Source organism: Xiphias gladius, chromosome 3 (genome assembly GCF_016859285.1).
Source record: "Xiphias gladius isolate SHS-SW01 ecotype Sanya breed wild chromosome 3, ASM1685928v1, whole genome shotgun sequence".
NCBI classification, from domain to species: Eukaryota; Metazoa; Chordata; class Actinopteri; order Istiophoriformes; family Xiphiidae; genus Xiphias; species Xiphias gladius.
The window spans coordinates 11741610-11765974 of record NC_053402.1 but is presented as its reverse complement, the minus strand read 5'-3'; the positions used below and the strand labels follow the sequence as shown (position 1 = coordinate 11765974).

Genomic DNA, 24365 nt, shown 5'->3' with positions numbered 1-24365 from the left:
AAGAGGACGTCAAGAGCATTACATTTGAAATTCTTTCCCCGTATTTACAGTCAACAGTGAGCGAAATAACTGGAGTGCTATCTGGATTAAGACAGTAGTAGAGTTTATGGCCGCTTATGCTTATTTTATCACTGACACACACCCACAAGCACAATGTGTTTCTTGTCAGCTCCATCAGCGTAGTTTTGTCATTTAGAACAATGCTGCATTTGACAGCTCTGGTCTCACAAAGTCTGAAGAACAAAAAAGATTATGAAGCGTCGTCTTTTATTCCTGAGTTGTTAGAAGGAGAAGAACCTGTTTTGTTTTTTTTTCCTGGATGAGTGGTATATTGTTTTTATAGACAAATATGAATCACAAAACTCCCACAACTTAGCCCACAATTTACTTGATGTACATCAAAAATTAGTGAGAACTAGCATGAACTAAGCCCTCAGTAAATTTAACTCTCTGCTCAACATTCATAGTTGCCTAATGGACGCTGTAATAGATGAGAAGTTTAATTCAACGATATCCAGAGGTGGTCAGATTTAAAATATTGTAGCATCATGATGGTGCTATCCATGTTTATTGGGACACTCATTGGAAATTCTGCTTTAAGGTGGACCTGGCATTTGAATTATGAAGGTCTGTCCTGATTGTGACTCCTTAACAACTCGCTAGAGGTAAGGAACACTGGCGGATAAGTCTAAGTGCTACGAAAAAATGGCACATTTATGAAGAGAGGTTAATCATCAGTCTAGCGGCTGTGGCTCAGGAGGTAGAATGGGTCATCCACTAACTGTAAGGTTGGTGGTTTGATCCTCGGCTCCTCCAGTCCGCATGTCGAAGTGTCCTTGGGCAAGATACTGAACAAATTGCCCCCGATTTATCATCAGTGTGTGTGTGTGTGTGTGTGTGTGTGTGTGTGTGTGTGTGTGTGTGTGTGTGTGTGTGTGTGTGTGTGTGTGTGTGTGTGTGTGTGTGTGTGTGTAGAAAGCACCGTATGTGTAGAAAAGGGCGCTGTATGGATGTGTGTGTGAATGGGTGAATGTTGCAGTAGTGTAAAGCGCTTTGGGTGGTCGATAAGACTAGAAAAGCGCTATATAAGTCCAGTCCAAGTGTAGTCCATCAGTGGTGGAAGAACAAATGTAAAATATTCACCTAAGTATACAAGGTTGTCACTGTATTTAGAAAATAAACCTGCAGTGATTTGGCTGAGAACGCTAGAGGAAGCAGTGCTTCCTATCACAATCACAATCACACTCACAATCTCAGTTTAGGCTGCAGAGATCGAACCAGTGGCCCTGATGTTTGTATGCTTTAGAATGGTATCTAAAAGGCACTGGAATCAAACCTACCAGGTTTTCAGTCCATGTGCGTTAAGATTCCATGGTGATGAGCTTCATTGCTGACCGGGAGAAAACTAAAGCCAACAGGGTTAATGACTTTGACACGATGTGTGCAAGGTGCGTTACAAAACTAGTTGACGGCTTTAGGTGATTAACGCTGCGTCATACCTGCATAGTCTGTCTTGCTCTTTGTCCCTGTCACACACACACATAAAAACAAACACACCCCGACAAACATAAAGTCTGCAGTACATTTATATTATACATTTCTATTAGATGCAGACACAGAGACTGTACATCTATTGCTTTACTTGAATCCCCTATGTAACAGGCTGTAACAGCAGGTTTGATAACATCAGCTTTCAAATATGACCTAGATACTGTATTTGCAGTGCAGCTAAGGAGTGGTACTTGATGTTTGAAAGGGCTTACTCCATGTAAAAGGTCACCTGTACTTCTATGCGTCACACACACACACACACACACACACACACACACACACACACACACTGTCACTGTGGGGTAGATCAATGACAGTATACTCTCCAAGCTGTCAGGGATATTCTGCAGTTTGCCCAGGACAAAACGGAAAGTTCCCCTGGGTTTTCCACCTTTGCAGATTGACTGGTACATGGAACAGTAATGCCTTACAAATAAAGAGGCACACAGACAGACAATGACAGATCCAATGAAACACGAACAAGCCCTTTCTTGCATATTCACACTGGCCCAAAACTTAAAGCACATGACTCCAATAACGTATATTACATCATTCATACATCATTCTATTTGATTCCTGTAAAGCCCTTTCATGTCAACAAATTGAGAAAGTTGTACAATGGGTCCCTCTCATTCTGAGAGATATTTATAGATTGAAATTTATACGTTACTCCCCTGAAAATCAAGCTGCGTGTCGGGGTCAAAGCTCAGCTCAGGTCTTAACAGCCGCAGTGCACAACCAAAGAATATCAGTGTCACTCATACCATTTTGAATATCAGACTGCAGGTGAAGAAACTGCAACTTTGTTTTCTCCATGGGACACTTAGCATTTTGATCCTGAGCAGAAAATCGAAGGGCTCTGATAAGTCTTTGATCAGACACTAATATTAATAAACAGATCATATCCCGAACATGAAAAAAAACCCAAAGTTACATCCATAGTGAAAAACGTGAGACGGTGAAAAAAGCAATACATAAAAGAGTGGTTAAACATTTGAAAAATCATGAAAGTCAGTTAGTATGGTTCCTGATAGAGTAGCCTGGCCAATTTCACAATTAGCTAAATTTTTAATAATCATGGATTTGTGCTCAACATGTTTCTATTTATGGATGGTCATTGCTCATTATAAGAGCTCATTTATTTTTACTAGGGAGGTAAACGAAGGAATTCTGAAATTTCAAATAGATTCTGCTTTAAAACCCACTGGACCATATCCCTGAAATATTGAACTTGATAACATTTGTATGAAAGAATAAAAAAAATCTAACCATAAAAATTGTTGCTAAACTAATGATTGATGATTAAGCATTTCTTGAGTCAACTCAATATCTTGGTGTAATAACTGATGAAGGTTGAGCGGTGTAATAACTGATGGATGGACTGTATAAGCGTCCAGCTAGCTTATAAAAAATGACATCATTTTAGATAACCCAAAAAAATGTCTGTTTGTACAAATGGCTTTCTATTGACGTGTTACTGCCATATATTCTTTTTTACATGGCCGGTTGGCAACCTCTCCTCATTGATTTTTATGTTGTGAAAAATGAATTAGCCACCTGCACAATTCACTGCAATCTTACAAACCAACATTTCTACAGACTAGTGTCTCGGGTGTTTTGCATCATGTCTGTGAAGATTCTCGGTCATCCACGTCATGGTCTTTTTAAGTGCTATAAGAAGGCCGCTGGACTTGCTTGAGGTTCTTGGAGAACCTTTTTTTTCTGCTTGCATTTCTGTTTGGCACTTGATTTTCATCGCTCTTCCAAGCCCACGTGGGTTATTGTCTTCTCCTGCACAAATGTTATGTTTTGTATCTTTGTTTTTATTTCATGGCCTCTATATAAATATATAAACTATGATCTATATCTAAACTCCCAAGGTAACACTATTACGATGCTTTAACCCAGCAGGGTCCAACAGCTTGAGTTTATGCATTATCATGTTACGAACATTAAACCAAGCCTGAGGTGAGGCAGGCACGCAGAATGTGAAATCCAGGACCGCAGTCAGCTCAGGTCGGGCCCACGCACATCTCAATGTGTGGCTGATAGCTTCGGCGCAGAAATCTGGAGTCATGCTGGCGCTAAATATAGACAAAGGTTTTATGTAAGCTGAGGTGAATCATCCCATTCCACAGATTTCAGCACATTTACTCACACACACTGTGACACGGCACAGGTGAAGGAAACACGCGGATGTGTTAAACATCCGCAATACTCATTACATAAAATGGATTTAGAAAACTGACAACACAGCATATGCCTGTTGTCTGCCTGCTGAAATCACGTACATTTACATAAATGAGTATGCACATGTGTTTGTGCTCCTGTGCGTGTGTGTGTTTGCATGTGTGTTCCTCCAGGCTATAATGAGCAAGGTGATTTGAATGTGTTAATCAAAGCCCTAACATGATTGATTTTATGTGTGTTGAATGGCTTGAGGGTTGCCCTTCACACAAGCATCCCTGTGGTTTGTAAGAAAGGAGACGATGGCTCAGTCTGGCTGAACAACACACAGGCCATCTAACATTTCTGCGAGACGTAGGTTACACAGATTTGCTCCACTCTTGAAACCTTCTGGTCAGTCAGGTTCACAAATATCACCTTATCTTATTAGTTTTACCATCAGTATGTGTAAAAGTGAACAAAAAGACTCAGGGGTACATGTCAGTCTCGATCCGAGCTACAATTATCTAAGTGGATGCGGAACAAATACAAACACACAAGCACACTAACAACATAGCCCTGGATATTGATCTTGTCTGCCACAAAACAATGAAGAGGGGAAGTGGTAAAATGAGTTATTTCCAATTAAGAGTGCGGGAAGAGGGATGGGTTACAGCTGAGGACTGACTGAGAGACAGAGAGAGGGAGAACAAGAAAGACAACTTGGTTGAGGAAGGAAGAGAGAAAAACGAATCAGAAGGGGAAGGTGGAGGAAAAGGAGGTGATGAAGAGCAGAGAGAAATACAGAGAAAATGGGGGGGGGGGGCAAGAAGGAGACGGAAAGAAATCCAGAGAGAGAGAGAATGGTAAACGAAGAGAAGGATTGAGCTGTGGTCATCAACGTACCCAAATCAGCTCCATCTCCTCCTCCAGAGAGATCACCTTTGACACTGCCATGTAGCTTCAGAGCAATCATTACCTCACACACATATATACACACACACAGACACACACATACAATCCATACATGCACCTGTATGTATTAGCGAAACAGTGTCAGACTGATCACATGTATTATATTGCGCTGTTGTTAATGAATCCTGACCATCAAAAGCAAGGGAAGGTCATGCAACATGATCCCATCAGCCTTTGTTTTGAAGGATCAGAGCATCCTATTCACACACGGATGCTCTCTTCCTCACTTCCTCTTCTTCTATCCATTTCTACTCAAATCAGCCTCATAGACATTGCCTTCTGTTACATCAGATTAGATTATGATAATACTTACAAGTCTCTCAAACACACACACACACACACACACACACACACACACACACACACACACACACACACACACACACACACACACACACACACACACACACACACACACACACACACACACACACACATAAAAACTGTCTCTGTTTGGAACTACTGCAGAGATTGGTTTTCATTTCCATCTCTGTTCCACTGCATGTATGTAGAACACGTTCAGCAAGAGATCAATAGAACTGTCAGATTATATTACTGTTGTTATATCACTTCACTATCTTCCTCCCAGTCTTGACGGACACCACCCTGTGCACAATTCGAGTTTGGGTTGTATAATCGAGTGGGCACAAACAAATTCACAGGGAAAATTCACAGCGATCATAACCTACTGATATAGAAACAAAAGTAGCTAATTACAGTAGCCAGGGTGTGATCTGAAACATTTTCCCACCAGCTTCTGTTAAAATACATTAATATAGCAATGGCGACATCTACTGGCTAACATGACCAGCTATACGTTTTCTATTTATTTGAATTAAGCGACACAAAACAGAATCAATTTACAAAACAAAAGGGGAACCATACGATTAGTTTGTGTTGAGGTTTTCTAGCCAACTGTGTCGACAGAGTTCACTTCTTAAAGCTTAGTCCCCATGTAGAAAAAAATACACTCACTGAGCACTTTATTATATGACTTTATTATATGACTTTAAATGTGCCGTGATTGTCGGTGCCAGACAAGCTGGTTTAAGGATTTCTGAAACTGCTGATCTCCTTGGATTTCCATGCACACCAGTCTCTAAAGTTTACCGAGAAAAAAAAAACAATAAACATGTGAGCAAGTGAGCGGCAGGTCTGTGGATGGAAACGCCTTGTTGATGAGAGAAGTCAGTGGAGAATGGCCAGACTGGTCCGAGCTGGCAGAGAGGCTCTGGTAACTCAGATAACCGTTTCTTCACAACTGTGGTGAGCAGAAAATCATCTCAGACTACAACAGCAGAAGACCATGTCAGGTTCCACTCCAGTCAGCCAAGAACAGAAATCTGAGGCTGCAATGGGCACAGGTTCGCCAAAACTGGAAAGTTGAAGACTGGAAAACAGCTTGAATCCATGGACCCAACCTGCCCTGTGTCAACAGTCCAGACTGGTGGTGGTGGTGGTGGTGTAATCAGGGTTTGAATGCCTCAGGCTATCTGAGTATTGTTGCTGACTATGTGCATCCCCTAACGGCCACAGTTTACCATCTTCCGGTGGCTACTTCCAGCATGATAATGCACCATGTCACACAGCAAAAGTCGTCTCCAACTGGTTTCACCAACATGACAGTGAGTTCAGTGAATTTCAGTGGCCTACCCAGTCACCAGATCTGAATCCAGTAGAACACCTTTGGGAAGTGGTAGAATGGGAGATTGGCAGCATGGACGTGCAGCCTAGAGATCTGCAGAAATTATGTGACGCAATCATGTCAACGTGGATCAGGAACTCAAAGGAAGGTTTCCAACATCTTGTGGAATCCATGCCACAAAGAACTGAGGCTGTTTTGAGAGCAAAAGGAGGCCCTCACCAGTATTAGTATGTTGTTCCTAATAAAGTGCTTGGTGAATACACCGCCTTTGCAAAGAGGTGGGAAATGGGGCTTTAAACCAGTCATTAATAGTGTTAATGTAGGACTAATTATTAATCCACAACATTTTAGTTTGCATTCGGATTATGAGTAATTATCACATACAGTTTGTCTGTTCATAACCTGTAGATGTGAGTGTTTTAATACAGCGATCTTGTCTGTACATTGGACCAATGTCACAAATTGGTCATAAATATTTTTACCGGTCAAGGAGGGGGCTTTATGATAGACAACAGGATTGTGTGACTGGGCAGAGGGCACGGTTTATGCATGAAAATATAGTATGCTTAATTACAAAATGAGGAGAGGGCAGTGAGTGTGTGAAATAATGAGAGGGTAAAAGGTACTATGCATCTGTTTGGAGAAATCAAATGAAAAAAATTTCGTACCGAGGAAATGTGCACTTGGCTGTTAAAGGAATAACCAAAGTCCATGTTTTTTCCTAAAAGGCCATGCTTTAATGCATATTATTACAGGTGAGCATTACACCCAATTGCAAATCTGGAATGTCTAGGAGGGAAAACTAAAAAGCATGCAGCATTTCAAGGCACCTTAAAGAAAAACTGATCACATTTCCTGTGGTTCTTTTCAACTAAACACAGCAAAGCAAATAGCAGTCACATAACATTGGCTTGGAACTACATTATGTTTGGTTTGCTTTACAGTCAGTAGGTCTTTCAAGTGTGCAGAAGAGTCATACAGTCACAATACTTGATGTGTATCTTTCTTTGTGTAGATCTGACTATTATAACTATACATGTCTCTATCTAATCCATCCCTTTTTTCATTCGATGGTTTTTTTCATAACCACGTGTCAAAAAGCAAAATTCTTCCATAATATGATCATTTGTGATAAGCATGTGAGGCTGGTAACCCTTGTTTTCAGGAATTTTAAAAGCTGGAGTAATATGTGAACAGATGTCACACAAATTGAAACACAAAAAAGAGAATTTCAATCCAGTGATTCCTGGGAGGGTGGGGGTTTACTTGACCTCAACGCTTATTATGTGAACATCCCCCTTAAAGCTCATGAAAGAGTACTTCTCCATGCCCATGCGGTTGGGGAATTGAATTTTGGAGCCATCTGGTAAAGTCACCAGGAACTCCTCAGGGGTGACTTCAATTTTTATCTAGAAAAGAGAGTGAGTATGAGAAACAGAGAGAAGCGGAGGAAGAATATGGAGACAAAGGTGATACATATTGAACTTCTGCTCCATTCTTGGATTAAGTATTTGGTCGTGGATATTTAGAATTTAACACTTAACGTCGTAACACCATGTAATTATAAATACCTGAAAATACTTTATCTGATGAAAAAAATGGATACAGCTCTCACAGATCTCTGTGAGTTAATAAATTAGTGCTGAAATGATTAGGGTCAAGTTTGTAGAGGTGCAGTTACAGACATTTTCCAACAGAGGTCACTAACGGAAAGACACAGGCATGGGGAAGATTGCTTATGGCAGACACACATGCAGACATTTTCCCCCATTCTGATAGAATATGTACACACAAAGACAGGCACACTCCAACACACGGGAGCGCTCACCTCGAACTCCTTTCCTTGTTTGAAAGGAAAGCCTCCCTCACGGAACTCCTCACCCCAGGTGTCTCCCTGGTAAGAGTTGTAGACCACTGTATTCTCATCTCCTAGGGCGTTAAAACGAGGGTTCATATGCAATGCAATCTCCCCCTCATTGGGGCCAACGTTCACTTCAAAACTGTGGCACAAAGAAACAAAGACATTTATTACATGTTATTATGGCTCCTTGTGTTTGAAATGGGTAAAAGGGGAACCAAGTGCACAAAATACTGAGACAACCTCAGCAGCTGCATTGCTACATTTGTTAGTCATCGTCTTCATCACCCACACATTACTGAGGGGACGTTAATAGGTAGTCAGTGAGTGATTATAGATTCCACTTCCATCCCAGTGTTAATGTGTATGTAAAGAATTGACCTCATGTTCAGTTCAGTCACTGCATTTCAAAGGGAAAATAACTAAAGAAGAGAAGCTTGATTGAAAAAGAATGTCGAACACTCTTTGTCCTACTTTTAATGGAAACATTTTGAGGGAATAAGACTTCAGCCTCATGATTTGACTTTTCAAACAATCACATGTCTCACAGCCACCTTGCCGTACCCTTCTCAGATGTCTATAGAAAGTATCTGGAATTTTGTATTTAAAGGAGACAACATTAAGATATCCATAAGATATAATAACTGAACTTGGGCAAAAGAGCACCATTCTGTATGACAAGCATGAAATTTGTTTGTGGAATAGAGGTGTAAACTACTGTTAATGTAACCTGAACACCAAAATGAACCAAGAAGAGATGAACTTTTCCAGTTTTACTGTGATGCGTGTATTTGAAATTATCACAAAAAGTGTTTCACATTAGCACTTACTGTGTAGCATCAGGCTTGGGAACACCAACAACGGTCAGGGTTTTCCCGACCTTGATGGACATGTTCTTTACGATCATACCCTGTGCAGAAAAAGGAAGGTAGGATAGTGATACAGTACATTATTGCGTAGTAATACTACTGGATTTTACTAGATCCAATTATTATTGCAGCTACAGTCAAAGACCACCAGCAGTAGCTTCAGCCAACTCTCCAACCCTCATTCCCTCCTTAGAAATGACAAAACACGTGTTTTCAATTATAGTCCCATTGATGGACTGCTCAGAGATTCCAGCTCTTTCCCGGCCCACTGTTGCCACGACTGTTTTCCACTACGTCATTTTTGGCAGTGGCTAGAAATGTTGAAAAATGACGAGGAACAACTGTTAAACAGAGCAAAATTATATATATATACATATGTGTATATATATATATATATATATATATATATATATATTTTTTTTTTTTTTTTTTTCTTTTTCTTTTTTTTTCTTTAAGTGCAATACTGGATGGAAAGTTCACAGTGGGGAAAAAAAAGCCTGAATACAGCAGAAATTCTATGCTCAGTTGATACTGTACATGTGGCAGGGAAATACTGACCTCTGTCATGATTGGGAAATGATACTTGAGCAATCTATTAATTGGTTGCAAAAGACAGATGACCATTGGTTTGCTATTCAATTTGTGAAATTGCATTTCAGGGAATCAATGAGCCATCACCAATGTCACAAGTGCAAAGATAGCAGAACTTGGAGGATTTACATTTTTTCACAATGATGCAACTATGATTCTGAGAAGACACAGGAGAAAGTGTCTTCCCTTTTCAGGGAACAGGAGCAAGACTTTGAATGATTTGCGTAAGTTTAAGGCACTGCAGCTGTTGGAAGTGTCAGATGGTCAAGATCAGAATGATTAACCCGACCAGAGAGACAAACTTGCACAGTAACTGGAGTGAAATGGCATAGTTTCCCAAAGAAAGGCAGTGATATTGTTGTTGTTTTCATCTCTATTACACCTCTATTAAATAGTCCTTAGTCTGACATAGGCTGAAATAGTGCCATGTTGCTGGTGGTGTGTTGGTTCTGGCAGAACTTGAGTGGCTAAATCTGGAGTAAAACCAAAAAACTGTACTTGAAAGATGAACCAAAAGAAAATGAAATGAAGGGGTGTGCAAAGGGATAGGACAACATGGGTCCGACATTCTTTCCATGCTAGAGTCCAACTGTAAACTGCGTTTATAACACATGGCACTTGGGCTAGAGCTGTGTGGGGCTGGGCCGAGGTCGGCGCTAGCTGTCCCCTGCATTTCTCCGAGACAATGCCATCTAAAGGAAGGTGCATGCTAATTTTTTTCACCTCTAACTGACAAAATCTAGCTACCAACTGGCTTAAACCACTATAAGTATGAACAAGGAAAACACATCTGTTCATCACAAATAGAGGAATTATTTTACTCTGAAATTACTGTTATCTTGCTGGAATTTCTGCCTCATATAAACACTAAAAATAGAACTTTTACAGTGCAGCAGATATTTGCTGACAATACTAGATGGAAAACAGCCTCCACAATCTACCCCTGCTGAATTGTTCACTCCAAGAGGTAAACTTGAGAATCATAGTGTGGTAGCATCTATTTTAACCTCCCCGTGATTACTTTATTTCATTTTATCCTTTAATGTGATTTAAGACTGCTGCCCCCACTCTCCTGGTCCCTTTCCAAACATGTGTTTTCCCCTGAGGCCAAGCAAAAAGCCAGAATGATACAGGGCCTTTATTGTAATCTATTCAGTTTATGAGACCACAATGCTATGCTGCCTGTGTTCAACTCTAGATACTGAGACTGAGAGAGGGCCTGGTTGAAATAAGATTGAAAAATGTTAACAAACATTTCTGATGCAGTGTGATTAAATTCTTGCACGAAGAATATAACAAAATATACAACTGGCTTACTTTTGAATTTGCAGCAGTTGAGAAAACTTACACACCATTCCGTTAAAAGGTGATTAATTTGTTATGCAATGTGCTCCATAGTGAATAGTTTGACTGTAAAAGGCAATGAAAAAATCCACAAGGCCAGAACTCTCAAAATCTAAATAAAAGTTAGATGCAATGAGACGCTTTTGTTAAAGCATAGTTCAGCTGGTTCAGTTACATCAGCATGACATGCAGTGAGTTGGCAAATGTGAACCAGCTTTCAGTTATACTTTTTAAAATATGACCTAACACTGCTTGTCCACCTGAGTCATAAAATATAGAGACTAAAAGACATGCAGGGGTACAATTTTTTTAAATCAAAATGATACTTACTTTGGTCATCTTTGCAGATGTAGTCAGGGAGTTCAGCTGAGAAGAAATAAGAGTGCTGAATGAAGGGCCTCTCCCAGTCTGCATCACGATTGGAAAATATATGTAGCGTGGGAGGGTCTTCAACCTGAGTGACGTTTCAAACAGCAAATACAATTTGGCCTTTTGTGAACTTCGGCCAATGGATTCAAATTGAAGTTATAGACCATAAATAACTAATTTAGTGCTTCACAAGTGATTACAGACCTTGAAGATTGAAGTGAGAATAATTGGTGACGGATTATTTGTTGACACGAGACTGCCACAATTTGGTGTTGTTGAGTCTGACTGCGAGACCGAGCAGAAGCCAGAGTGGCAGACGAAAATAGAAATACATTTGTTGCCAGGGAGACGACAAAATAGAAAAAGCCAGGAGCCTTAATGCCTAACTGTACATAGCTTGTAACTTACAGTAGATTCCATTGGCAGTGTTTCAGATCAGTCTGACTGCCGAGAAAGTTAGCTTTAGCTGGGAGGGAAAAAGGCCAAGGTGAAATGTTGAAACTGAGTGGACTGCTCAAAATGGTTGGGATCTCTGACTCAGAGTCAGCAAAAGGCTAGACTTTCAGCTGCTGACGTACAACAGATACAGCTGCTGTATCTGTCAAAGAGGAAATATGCCAAACACTTGCATAGCAATATAATACAACCTAATGTGATTAAATTCAAGAGGAGCAACTGCCAAGGATTACAAGGATTACACACACACACACACACACACACACACACACATGTATATCTATATAGATAAAAGATATCAAAGAAATTTCTTCATTTGGTGTTTTGATGGTGGTGGTGGAGAGCGCTGTCTAACACGTCGGTCCAAAATCTCCCATAGGTGTTCAATTTGGATTGAGATCTGGTGACTGCCCGAGCCATGGCATATGACTCACAGCATTTTCATGCTTACCAAAACCATCGAGGGGGGCATTGTCATCCTAGAAGAGACCACACAGCATAACAGAGCCACTGGATCCCCTCACTGTAGGGGCCAAGAATTCAGGCCTGTGCCATTCTCTTGGTGTACACCACATGTGCACTTGCCCACTTGTCCAGAAAATGGCGAGGGATGACTTATCTGACCGTATCACGTTTTCCACATCTCTGTAGACCCCTGCCTATGGTTTTTGCACCACTGAACTCTCAAATGTTCAATCATCTTTGCAGGGATGTGTGCACTGCAACCCTGCCGTAATATCCCTCTCTTTGTAAGTGTGGACAGACTGTTGTTACTGACACAGTCACCTGAGGAAGAGTTGCTGTTCTGTTTTCCTTAAATATCACACTAATGCACAAGCATCATGGTCATCAAATGTGCGCTGTCGACCACAATTTCCGACACTTTTTACTGACGTCTTTGCCATAGATCTAAATGCAGATGTCACTTAATACCTGTTCCTATTGAAACACTAGCCAGTTGAGCAGTCTTTGACTTAACAAAAATATTGCATTAACTGTTTAGGAATTACAGACATTTTTATACATAGTACCTCATTTTCAGAGGCTCAAAATAACTGGACAAACAAAAATAATTATAAACTTAAAGATTATTTTTAATACTTGGATGAAAAACCCCTGCAGTCACTGACTGCCTGAAGTCTGGAACCTGTGGACATCACCAAATGCTGAGTTTTCTCCATTGAAATGCTTTGCCAGGCCTTTACTACAGCCGCCTTCAGTTGGCGCTTGCTTGCGGTTCTTTCTAGCCTTAGTTTTGTCTTCAGGACGTGAAAGCATGCAGCACATTTCGGTTGAGGTGAGGTAACAACTTGGCCGTTGAAGAATATTCCACTTCCTCGCCTTGAGAAGCTCTCGGGTTGTTTTCGCAATATGTTTTGGGTCATTATCCATCTGTACTGTGAAGCGCCTGCCTATCAGTTTGCAGCATTTGGCTGAATCTGAGCAGATAGTAGAGCCCCATACACTTCAGAATTCATCCTGCTACTTCTATCAGCAGTCACATCATCAATAAACACCAGTGACCCAGTTCCATTGGAAGCCATACATGCCCGTGCCATAGCACTGTCTCCACTATGTTTGACAGATGATGTGGTATTCTCTGATTCATGAGCCGTTCCTTTCCTTCTCCATACTTTTCTCTTCCCATCATTCTAGTACACGTTCATCTTGATTTCATCTGTCCAAAGAATCTTGTTCCCGAACTGGGGAGGATGTTTTTAGAAGTTTCCTGGCAAAGTCTAATCTGGCCTTTATGGTCTTGAGTGTTACCAGTGGCTTGCACCTTGTGGTCAACCCTCTGTATTTACATTCATGAAGGCATCTCTTTGAACACTTTGACGATGATACACCTGCCTCTTCAAGAGTGATCTTGACCTGGATAGATGTTGTGAAGGTTTTTTTTTCACCAAGGAAAGAATTCTGTGATCAACCACTTTAGTTGTCTTCCATGGTCTTCCAGGCCTTTCAATGTTACTGAGCTTGTCAGTAGATTCCTTCTTTTTAAGAATATACCAAATTGTTGATTTGGCCACTCTTAAATTTTCTACCATCTGTCTGATAGGTTTGTTTTGTTTTTTCAGCCTAATGATGGCTTCCTTCATTTGCATTGACACCTCTTTGGACCGAATATTGATTGTTTCCACAAACACCTACAAAATGTAAAGTCGACGCTTGGAATCAACTCCAGACATTTTATCTGCTTAATTTGTCATGAAATAATGGCAGTACAGGCCACACCTGGCCATGAAACTGACTGTCCTTCAATTGTCCAGTTACTTTTGAGCATATGTATAAAAATGACGATGTGACGATGACTATCATTAACGATATTTTTGTTAAAATCCTAAGTCCTTGAATTAAAGCTCAAAGTCTACATTTCAATCACATCTTGATGCCTTCATTTCAGATCCATTGTGGTGGTGTACAGAGGCATATATATATACATATATATTTGTATATATATACTGACAAAGAGATCAATATAGGCCCACCCAGACACACAAAGGGAATTGGAATATGCATTTGGTTGCAGTTGCTGTTGGTTTTCAGCATTATTTGTAACAATGAAAATACATGTACATCCGTGAGAGGGCTGTAAGGGGAAAGAAGTGTTTAAAATCATGCCCACTGGTTTTCACAATCATGACAACACATCTGCTTATCTCTCTATACGATGGAAAGCTGTATCAGTACAGAACGTCACCGTGAAAGGCAATTCTTGCATCAGACAATCAATGGGGCACAAAGATGTGATAAGTTTCCTCTTTTCCCAAGAACCAGTCTTGAGTAAGTCAGCAGATGTAACGACACAGAGACCTTTCACATGAAAACCAGAAGCACGCACGCGTGCACACGCACGCGCGCACACACACGTAGACCTAGGTCACTTTTGAGGACATTTCATAGACTTGCATTCATTTCCTGGAGACTTACTCTCACATTAACCATTACCAGTACTTGCTTAACGACTGACCCAAAAATCAGCTTTTTCCCAATTGGGGACATGGCCATCCCCAATTAACTGGTCTTTATTCTGAAATTTGTTCTTTTTGCAGCTTTCGGTGGAACTAATATGTTTAGAGAGATAATTATAGTAATAATAATTATAAATATAGATATCAGTAGCAGTATTCATCGTCATGCTTTATTAATGTTAATCTGTATTTATGGTATATAGTTAATTATAATACAATCTTTGAAACATTACCAATAAATAGCCAAGCAATAATACTAGCTTAATCAATATTTCTACCCCCTCTTACATAATTGGCAGGGAACACTCTATTAGGAGAAAAGCTGTCTCTTTTGACTGTTTTACTTTAAGAGCTTTGACTGGAACTATAAGTATGGTATGGTGCCTGCTTTGATACTGGGTGTAGTGGACAGTTGCCCCGAGTTTATTTAGAATCATCCGTGTGCCCTCCGGTGACCACAGCGAGGAACTGCAACGCGACATTGATTTGACGGCGTAAATTGAAAAAAAAAAAAAAAAAGTAAAGACCACATATTTCAGACCAGCGCCATCTGAACCCAGGCCTCAAAAAAACGACCGACCCTTATACATGGAACAAAGTGACCTGGAAATTTGTCGCCGAGGACATGTTTGGTGGAGCTGAGCTGTATATGTTTAAGGGCTGTGCTGGAGGTGTTTTTCTCACTACCCACAAGTCGAGGCCTTTTGCAGCAAACGAGACACAGCGGTTCTCACGCGGCGGCTTCTGTCAGCTTCGGCCGGTGCGCTGTCGCCCTTGGCAGCCAGTAGTTCACCTCGCGCAGTGGTACTGCGGTGGTCACACGTCAGAGCCTCACGCCGCTTTTAATGACCATTGCGTCAGCAGCCGTTACGCTGTCATCACGGCTTGACACGACCGTCGGCAGGGTCCCTTGGTCTGTGAGGGTCGGGCCCACCTTGTAATCATATGAACGACCCCCTCACCGGCATTGGTCCCCTGCTATCATATTCACAGCGACTGAAACACCATTGGTGAGTGGAGGGTGAAAAGGCGTGTTTAAACGCTTACCCACACCTTCCTCATCATTATGTATAAGGCGGTGGCAAATTTTATTTTTAAATGGCTTGAATGCAAACTGACGTCACATAAATAAGCGACATGTTATTGTTATGTTAGCTGATTGAGGCTATACGGTGTGACTTAGCGTTAGCTAACCTAAAGCGTAGCTAATGCTGGCTAATTAACGTTAGCGTGCCGAGCTTGCGGTGTACTGGTTAGTGTGTGTGTGTATGTTTGGTAGCCAGCCGTCATCACAATAATAGGGGCAGCTTGAGATCTAGTACTGCAAGGCTGGCATAGAAATGGCATCAATTGCGGCGGCGCATGAGCCAGGTATAAGCCCAGGCTCCATACCGCTGGCTGATGCTTTAGTCCCCGCGAGTATATTTGCTCCGGACCGGGGAGGATGCGGGGACGACACAGGCGACGAGTGCTTCGAGGACGGGGACATGATCAACGGCGAGCCCGAGGACCGAGGGGTTGACTTTACTAGCAAGGTAAAGCTAGGCCCTGCATGTAGCAGCGCTGCGAAGGTAACGTTAGCTAGCTTCTCGAGGGAATGAATGAATGAATCAAATAATGTGTTTCCTGCATGTAGCAATGTAATTACAAAACACATTATCCTGTTCAATGCTGTAGCTACTGATTACCCTAGTACCAAATACTACACTAGGCAGGTTTTGTGGACTCGGGACTTTGCTTTTGCTGACGTTAAGTAAAATGGCTAGCTGTTGATAACGCCCCTCATCAGTCAGAGCACATTGCAACATATGCCACTACAGCACGCCTCTAGCCAACCGTTCTGGATGATGCCGTTACTGTCTAAAGCAGAGCTGTGTGAGCGAGTCTGTTGTCAAACAATCCAAAACACTGAGTTCACATGGTGAGTTCACACCGATACAAGAAGAAAAAGAAAAAAAAAAAACAACAACACACACACAGGCTGATGAAATACAGGGCAACAACATAATGAGGTGCGGTTTTCCTGCTGAACCACCACAAACACAAATGCCTGTGAGCAATAACAATGAGCAAAAACAGCACCAGGCTGTAGACATCTGCAGTACTCTGACCTGTTAAGTGAGTATGAGTTTTGATGTGATGTAGACCTGTATGTCTGGATGTAAGAGTGACAGCAATCCGGTTTGTGTCTGGAAGGGTCAAATGACACATTGCAGTTGTATTAAATTTCCTATAAACAGCTTGCACAGGGTTGTGTAAGGTAGGCAGTTTCCTTGTTCACCTTTGGCTCTAATCAGTTTCATCAGTTTGTGCAGCCTGCCACGCTGTGTGGTAACTTTATTAATAAACCAATACTTTGATTCCCTTCTGTAGATATTATTCATTTGGCATCCCACTTATGTGCCTTTTGGTATAATGATACTACTTCATGATATGCTCCTGTTGTGCCATCAGTGTACTTCCAAATGCATACATTTTAGCCTGTACTGTTATATGTCTATAACAGTATAGGCTAAAATGTATATATGTACTGTTATACTGTTATAGCATCATAAGCCTGTACCGTTTATCATAATGGTGAAGAAAAGAAAAAAAAAAAAAAAAGCCACAGCACACACCACTCACGTAAAAAGTAAAAGTATACTATGGTCATAATTGTTGCCACAATCTAATGGCTTGACTGTTTTAAAAAAAACAAAATAAAGTAAAATAAGCTTAAACCACACATCCACAGCAGCAGATACATTTGTTACTTTTTTTTTGGTTATTTTCTTTCTTTTCTTTAGTGTTATTACTTCTGTTACTAGCTGAATCTTCATCAACACCCAGAAACAGTTTTACTATGGTATTGGCTCGTGTAATCAAGCCTGTTAGGTCTATAGTAGCAGGGACAATAGTATTGTGTTCACATGTAACCTTGGGGTGTTTCATGGGAAGAGAGGCAGCTGTGTTTGTGTGTGGAGAACAGCCTCTGAACTTGCCAGTCCCGCTAGGTCTACTTTCTACTGAAGGAAAAATGATGAAAAACAACCTCACCTGCTGCAGTTTCCACGGACTTTTGAACTCCTTGGACAAAGGAATTTTTTTTGATTATACACCGGTCCTAGAACAATTATCCAGCGAGTGTCATGAAGGCATCAATGGTCAATCTTCTCTTTATCTTTTCCTCTTTCCCTCCCTCCTCGGAACCCAATAGCTGGCACTTGTTAGCCCAAATGGAGAGCAGTATGACTCGTTACTACGTCAGCTACGGGACAGGATGGAAGAGGGATGTGGAGAAACCATCTATGTGGTTGGCATGGGCTCAGGTGAGAAACACACAGACAATGTTGTTAACATACTGTTCATCATCTCTTTGACCTTTTTTTTGGAAAATTATAAAGTTATAGTAGTGTACATATGAAAACCCCCCACCCCTATTTTTCAATCAGTCTATGCAAGGATAGTTAATAATAAATCATAAGACCAATGTGGTAAATTATGTACTAACCTTTTGTTTTCCTCCCTCCTCCATCACTCCATTCTAGATGGTGGTGACTGGGGTCTGGATGAGAAAGATATGGAGGCCTCAGTGGCCACGGTGCGCTCTTTGTGTGAGCAACTGGACGCTGACCTTATCCCGCTACGAAAGCGCAACGAGACTGCCGGTTTGGTGCGCGACTATCTGATCCGCAGGCGTGTGGGAGAGCTGGACTTCCTGGAGGTCAGGTGAGTGGTCAGAGATGAGAATATAGAGGGTTCACGGTTATGGTTGAGTAGTAGATTCCACACACGATACCCGCAGCTATGGTGATAGTTCCTGTGCATTTACAAGGCGTTCTCCTGAAGTCTTTCCTCCAATTTTTCAGCAGTGCACCTGTTATGTCGTCCGTTTTGGTCTTGGATTTTCAGACTTAAAAAAAAAAAAAGTAATTTTGAACAAACTCCATTGTTGTTAATTTTGAAGGAATAAAGATAAAGTTGTCTTAGAAGTAAACACTAAAGGTTAGTTTTGGTCATTTTTGACACTAACCATTTTCCCCATCATTTTCCACTATGCTAATGGTTTGCCAACGTTTTTTACTACACTGATAACATTTTCTTTAATGAGACATGTCAGGAAGGTATGCTTTCCTAGTACAGTTCAAATGATATTTTGGTACTCCTGTATCCCTCAGGGTTGCAGTGGTGGGTAACGTGGATGCTGGTAAGAGTACTCTACTGGGAGTGTTAACGCATGGAGAGCTGGACAATGGCAGGGGCTTTGCCCGCCAGAAGCTCTTCAGGCACAAGCACGAGATGGAGAGTGGCAGGACCAGCAGTGTGGGCAACGATATCCTGGGATTTGACCAGGAGGGACAGGTGAGGGGTAGAGAGGTGGCAGAGCAGAGAGGTCTACTTGTTGGCTTGACTCTAAAAGAGTTGTAATTGGTAAAGACATAAAACAGTGGCTTATATGATAGATTTTTGTGCTGTGCAGTGAGGTGCTGAAGCGCATTAACATTCTGAATGAAATATTGAAATATTAACTACAGAAGCCTGCAAGAGGTGAAGGAGCAGAGGAAATTGGAATATAGAGGTGGCATCCAGGAAAGGTCAAGTGATTGTATCATGATCCAAGGTGTGAGAGACTAGTGATTGTACTGCTAATGTGTGTAGCATGCAATGTAAGTGCACTTTTGTATATGTACTTTTCGAACAGTTCATATATGTTTATGGTGTCACAACATTTTAGTCATTATTGGCCACTGTCCATCTTTGGAGCAGGCTGGCAGGTATTAGAAATTGGAGCTCAGGTGATCTTGCTCATGGTCTTTTCACCAGCACTGGGTATGGATATAACCTTCTATAGTATTTGGCAGCCTCCCCCATAAACTGGCAAAAACCAGGAAAGAACTGGGAAATGACAACATGCTTACTGCATGAGTGCACAGATACCATTCAATACACAGCATTAGACATAGAATTGACGTTCTTTTGAAGCGGCACGTGGAGGTGGAGACAGTATGAATGCTGTGAATATAATTTCACCCCCTCTGTCTGTCCCCAGGTGGTGAATAAACCAGATAGTCACGGAGGAAGCCTGGACTGGACCAAAATCTGTGAGAAGTCCTCCAAGGTCATTACCTTCATAGACCTGGCCGGCCATGAGAAGTACCTCAAGACCACAGTGTTTGGGATGACCGGACACCTGCCCGACTTCTGCATGCTCATGGTCAGAAAAGGGGGAGTGGAGTCAAAAAAAGTCTTCCTGCATTTATTTTTTTCTATCTATTTTTTTTCTGTGTATACCTGTATATATTATATGCAGTGAAATATTTAAACTTTGGATAAAACCTTACCAGTTTTATTACGAACCAAATGTAAAATCAAGGCTATATACATTGTCCACAGTGTAAAAAGAATGTTATTTTCTTGTTTCTTTCATTAAAGTCTAGAAATAAAATTCCCTCACTGCCTCCCTCTCCAGGTTGGCAGTAATGCAGGTATTGTAGGGATGACCAAAGAGCACCTGGGCCTGGCCTTAGCTCTGAATGTGCCTGTGTTTGTAGTGGTAACCAAGATAGACATGTGTCCAGCCAACATCCTACAAGGTCAGTCCCCTGGAGTTCCCACTCTTGTTTGTAATTTCAGATGTAGTTTGGCTGCTTTTTCTAACAAAACCTGACATTTGTTGCACTCCTTATCAGGCTTTGTGCTGTAATTCTTGTTGTTTTCACTTTCCTCGCAACAGAGACACTGAAGCTGCTCCAGAGGTTACTGAAGTCCCCCGGCTGTAGGAAGATCCCCGTGCTGGTACAGAACAAGGACGACGTCATAGTCACAGCTTCAAACTTCAGTTCAGAGAGGTATTAGGTCTGTCCCAGCCAGGTTCAGAATAAATTTGAAAATGCGCCTTTGTAACCTCTGTGCGTGTGTGTTGTGTGCCCCCAGGATGTGTCCCATCTTTCAGATATCCAATGTGACCGGAGAGAACATGGAACTGCTCAAGATGTTTCTCAACCTGCTCTCCTCCAGGACCTCCTACCGAGATGACCAGCCTGCAGAGTTTCAGATAGATGACACCTACTCTGTACCGGTACTCTGACCACTGACAAACGCTTTACACTAAATGCATTTTACTGTGTGGAATTATCATGCCAAGGGTACATCTACCGAATGCTCTTTGAACCCCCGGTTGTGTTCTGTTCATATTTCAGGGAGTGGGAACAGTAGTATCAGGAACCACATTACGTGGACTCATACGTCTGAATGATACCATGCTACTGGGGCCAGACCCCCTGGGCAGTTTCATCCCTATTGCCGTCAAATCAATCCACCGCAAGAGAATGCCCGTGAAGGAGGTTAGAGGTGGCCAGACTGCCTCATTTGCTCTCAAAAAGGTAGGATGGAAAACATCTCCCACAGCAGCAGCAGTAGTGGTGGTCAAGTTTGGGATGGCATGGCTGCTCATTGAGTGAAGACCATGTACAATTATAGTGTTGTTTTGCGGGTTCTTCATCAACAGCATGGTCACATCTAATCTAGTTTTAGCAGCAAGGCCTTAAAAGGAACTAGAGAAATGACTGTACAGCAGTGTGGAACAGTAACGACTCCGGTTTCCTCTGTTGTCTCTACCCCACCTATCACATGGCTCCATGTACAGATCAAGCGTTCGACCATAAGGAAAGGAATGGTGATGGTGTCCCCAAGGTTGAACCCACAGGCTACTTGGGAGTTTGAGGCTGAGATCCTGGTATTGCATCATCCCACCACGATATCCCCCAGATACCAGGCCATGGGTGGGTAACAATGACACAGAAAGGCATGTGTGTTGTGGATGACCACTGCAGCTTTATGGTAATAACAGGACATTTAGGTGCCTTTTTAACATTTGTTGTCAATTTTCCCAGTAATATTTAATATTTCTAAAGTATTACTTGGTCTAAATGATTAGATTTTCCTCAAATAATGGAAAATGTGCAAATATGCACAAAATAATTACCTCAAGAGGTGTACACACTGGTGAAAATACAGAGCAGTTAAGTTTCTCATCTCTCAGAAATGGTATTCTCTCAGACACACACTTAATAAGAACGCGCAAACTCATTGTCGTCTTCTGCATATACTTAAAACTAATTTTTCCTGTTGTCTCTCTCTCTTTTCCTCTTTCTGATCACCACTCAGTCCACTGTGGCAGCATAAGGCAGACAGCCACCATCTTGTCCATGAACAGAGACTGCTTACGGACAGGGGACAAGGCTTCAGTCCACTTTCGCTTCATCAAGACCCCTGAGTACCTGCACTGTGACCAGAGGCTGGTGTTCAGAGAGGGACGCACCAAGGCTGTGGGGACCATCACAAAGGTAGCAACACCTTCTGGAAGATGAAGAAAGCTTACACTGGGATATGACTGACGTAATGTGGCACATTGTATTCAAAGATGTGGATTTTTTTTTTTTTTTTTTACCTGCCGCAACCTTGTGCTAGGTTTTAAAGCTTTAATTGGATGGAATAATTTTCAGGATAGTAGTTGTAATGTCTTTCAAAGGAAATCTGTAATGCTGACAACCAATTCCCACAGCCTAAGAGAATACTGGGAAAATTCATATTTACCAAGAATATCAATTCTCACATAGTACTACAAGCTAAAGTTCGTAAAAATGATAAAAATTGCAAAAAAATTCTATTTGTAAAAATTACTGATGGTAGGAAAGGATTAAAATGCAGGCTTTTCGGCCTCTAGCTGATGTATTTACCTCTTTCAGGCTCGCATATTGACTCAAATTCTTTTCAGCTGTTGCAGTCCACCAACAATTTGCCATCAAATTCCAAACCTCCACAAATCAAAATGCAGTCTACAAAAAAAGCACCACTCCGAAAAGAAGACGGCACCACGGCAGCCGGTGATGATGTAGCAACGATAGCACAGTCGGCAGGACCAAACACGCCACAACCAGTGAGTCACGAGTCGATAAAAGTGATGCAAATATTATTCTGTAAAAATACTGTAAGAGGTGTTGGTTATTATACTACTCTTCTGGTCTTTCTCTATGGATTTCCTTCCTCTCACTGTATTACTTGCCCTAACATTGCTGCTCTTTTCTAACTTATTAACTCTTCTGTGTCCTCCTCCCTTTGGTTTTCTTTCTGTGCAACATCTTACCCACGACCCATTACATCCTGCTTGATTTTGTCTTATTTCACCCCGAACTCTAATTTTGTCATGGCACATTGCTCCTTTACACTCTCTCCCTCTCCTTTGCTTGCGTGGCTGGCTTCCTAAGGGAGAGGGAGATGAAGACCCTCAGATAAAGGAGGGCAACAAAGAGAACAAGGTAAAATTAGTTAATTCAAAACGAACCATAACAGTGGAGAACGTGAATAGTGGAGATTGTGTTTTACAAAGCAAGATGGTTGAGTTCATATCCTGGCGGTCTTGTTTCTTGATACATTTTGAGTAAATTTTTCTGGCCTTTTTTTTTTTTAAAAACATGTTGCCTGATGTACACGTAAGTTTGGCCTTGTCAAATGTTTTTGTTCTCACTCCTTCGTAGCCAAAGTCTGGAGGAGGTGGGAGGAGAAGGGGTGGCCAGAGGCACAAAGGAAAAGGCCAGAACAGCAGCACCAACTCCACGGCGGCTCCCTCCTCATCAGGGATAGGAGGCTGCTGAACTGCCCCGTTGTCCCTGGCAAACCTCCCTCTCTGCGATCACTCCACCAAGTGTCTTCATTCCACAAACCATGAAGCGTACCGATGTTTGGAGAAAGACGCTCTCCTCAGTTTTATTACTACTTGCCTTTTTACACCAGGTCCTATTGTTATTGTTTTTGTTTTTAAAGGGAACGCAAAGGGGTATGTCCCACACCAAAGGGCATACTCCCTTTATGCATTTTAATGTCGACTGCCTTTACTATTTTGAATGGGTCGGGTAATGTAAAGCAGTGTGGTTTCTGAGGTTAGCCTCACTCAGGATGATGATTTATTTAATGTTATCCATATTTAATGTGTGTCTACGAAATCTACAATTAGTCCTCGGGCTCATTGTCAGAAACAAAGGTCCAGTACCAATATGAGCAGCTATAAGTGAAACTATCCCATGCATTCCCTGTGTACTTGCAATGAAAAACAGTCCATGTACTATTTATACTGCATATGTAAACCAGCTGTTAGGTGTGCTCTGATTGGAAAGATGCCATTGTACAAAATGTATGCAAATCACAAATGAATGTAGCAGAGGGCACATAGTGATTTCAAATTCTAGATATATGGAAAATATAAGCTGTTAGATTTTATAATGATCAGTTATTTATTTGGCATACGTGCAGAACGTTGACTATTGGATGGTCTTAGATCTTTCCGCCTGCTCTCATCTGCGTTCTTAGATTCAGTAGTATCTATCATGCTTCCACTGTCAGTCATCCATGACCACAACTTATACCAGTAGTGTTAGTACAAACAGATACAGCACATAATCGTGTCACTCCCAACAGTTGCTCATGATTTTAAAGACATGCAGTACTTGCAGTGCTGTTTGTAACTCCTGTACCCCATGCGTTAAGGCCTGTTGCTGTTAACATGTTGTGACATTTTAAACACTCTTTGC

The 24365-nt window shown here is 41.5% G+C and overlaps 2 protein-coding genes across 5 annotated transcripts; one reads left to right on the top strand and one right to left on the bottom strand.

The window, feature by feature from the left end:
- Nucleotides 1-5705: 5705 nt before the first annotated feature.
- Nucleotides 5706-11431, bottom strand: lgals2a (lectin, galactoside-binding, soluble, 2a). The gene is made up of 4 exons (XM_040124383.1): nt 11330-11431; nt 9026-9105; nt 8166-8337; nt 5706-7746 (listed from the first exon to the last, which is right to left on the bottom strand). The coding sequence occupies exons 1-4, from the start codon at nt 11411-11413 to the stop codon at nt 7600-7602; spliced, it is 483 nt and encodes a 160-aa protein (XP_039980317.1). The 5' UTR covers nt 11414-11431; the 3' UTR covers nt 5706-7599.
- A 4125-nt stretch (nt 11432-15556) lies between these two features.
- Nucleotides 15557-24358, top strand: gtpbp1 (GTP binding protein 1). 4 transcript variants are annotated; one of them, XM_040124382.1, is made up of 13 exons: nt 15557-15809; nt 17996-18107; nt 18327-18507; nt 18957-19140; nt 19829-19993; nt 20249-20372; nt 20513-20627; nt 20713-20857; nt 20979-21161; nt 21425-21560; nt 21946-22124; nt 22556-22717; nt 23316-24358. In XM_040124382.1, exons 2-13 carry the CDS (start codon nt 18059-18061, stop codon nt 23430-23432), a joined length of 1740 nt encoding a protein of 579 aa, XP_039980316.1. In that variant the 5' UTR covers nt 15557-15809; nt 17996-18058; the 3' UTR covers nt 23433-24358. The 4 variants fall into 4 exon arrangements, with proteins under 4 accessions (XP_039980316.1, XP_039980314.1, XP_039980313.1 ...); XM_040124380.1 differs by lacking the exon at nt 15557-15809 and adding an exon at nt 15816-16334; XM_040124379.1 differs by lacking the exon at nt 15557-15809 and adding an exon at nt 15816-16370.
- The last annotated feature ends 7 nt before the right edge of the window (nt 24359-24365 follow it).

Coding starts and splice junctions, on each gene's coding strand:
- gtpbp1 (XM_040124379.1), top strand. CDS start 16,140: ATGGCATCAATTGCGGCGGCGCATGAGCCAGGTATAAGCCCAGGCTCC. Junction 18,108..18,326: donor TGTGGTTGGCATGGGCTCAG/GTGAGAAACACA, acceptor ACTCCATTCTAG/ATGGTGGTGACTGGGGTCTG. Junction 19,141..19,828: donor GATTTGACCAGGAGGGACAG/GTGAGGGGTAGA, acceptor GTCTGTCCCCAG/GTGGTGAATAAACCAGATAG.
- lgals2a (XM_040124383.1), bottom strand. CDS start 11,413: ATGCAGACTGGGAGAGGCCCTTCATTCAGCACTCTTATTTCTTCTCAG. Junction 9,106..11,329: donor CATCTGCAAAGATGACCAAA/GTAAGTATCATT, acceptor TTTTCTGCACAG/GGTATGATCGTAAAGAACAT. Junction 7,747..8,165: donor AACAAGGAAAGGAGTTCGAG/GTGAGCGCTCCC, acceptor TCTCTTTTCTAG/ATAAAAATTGAAGTCACCCC.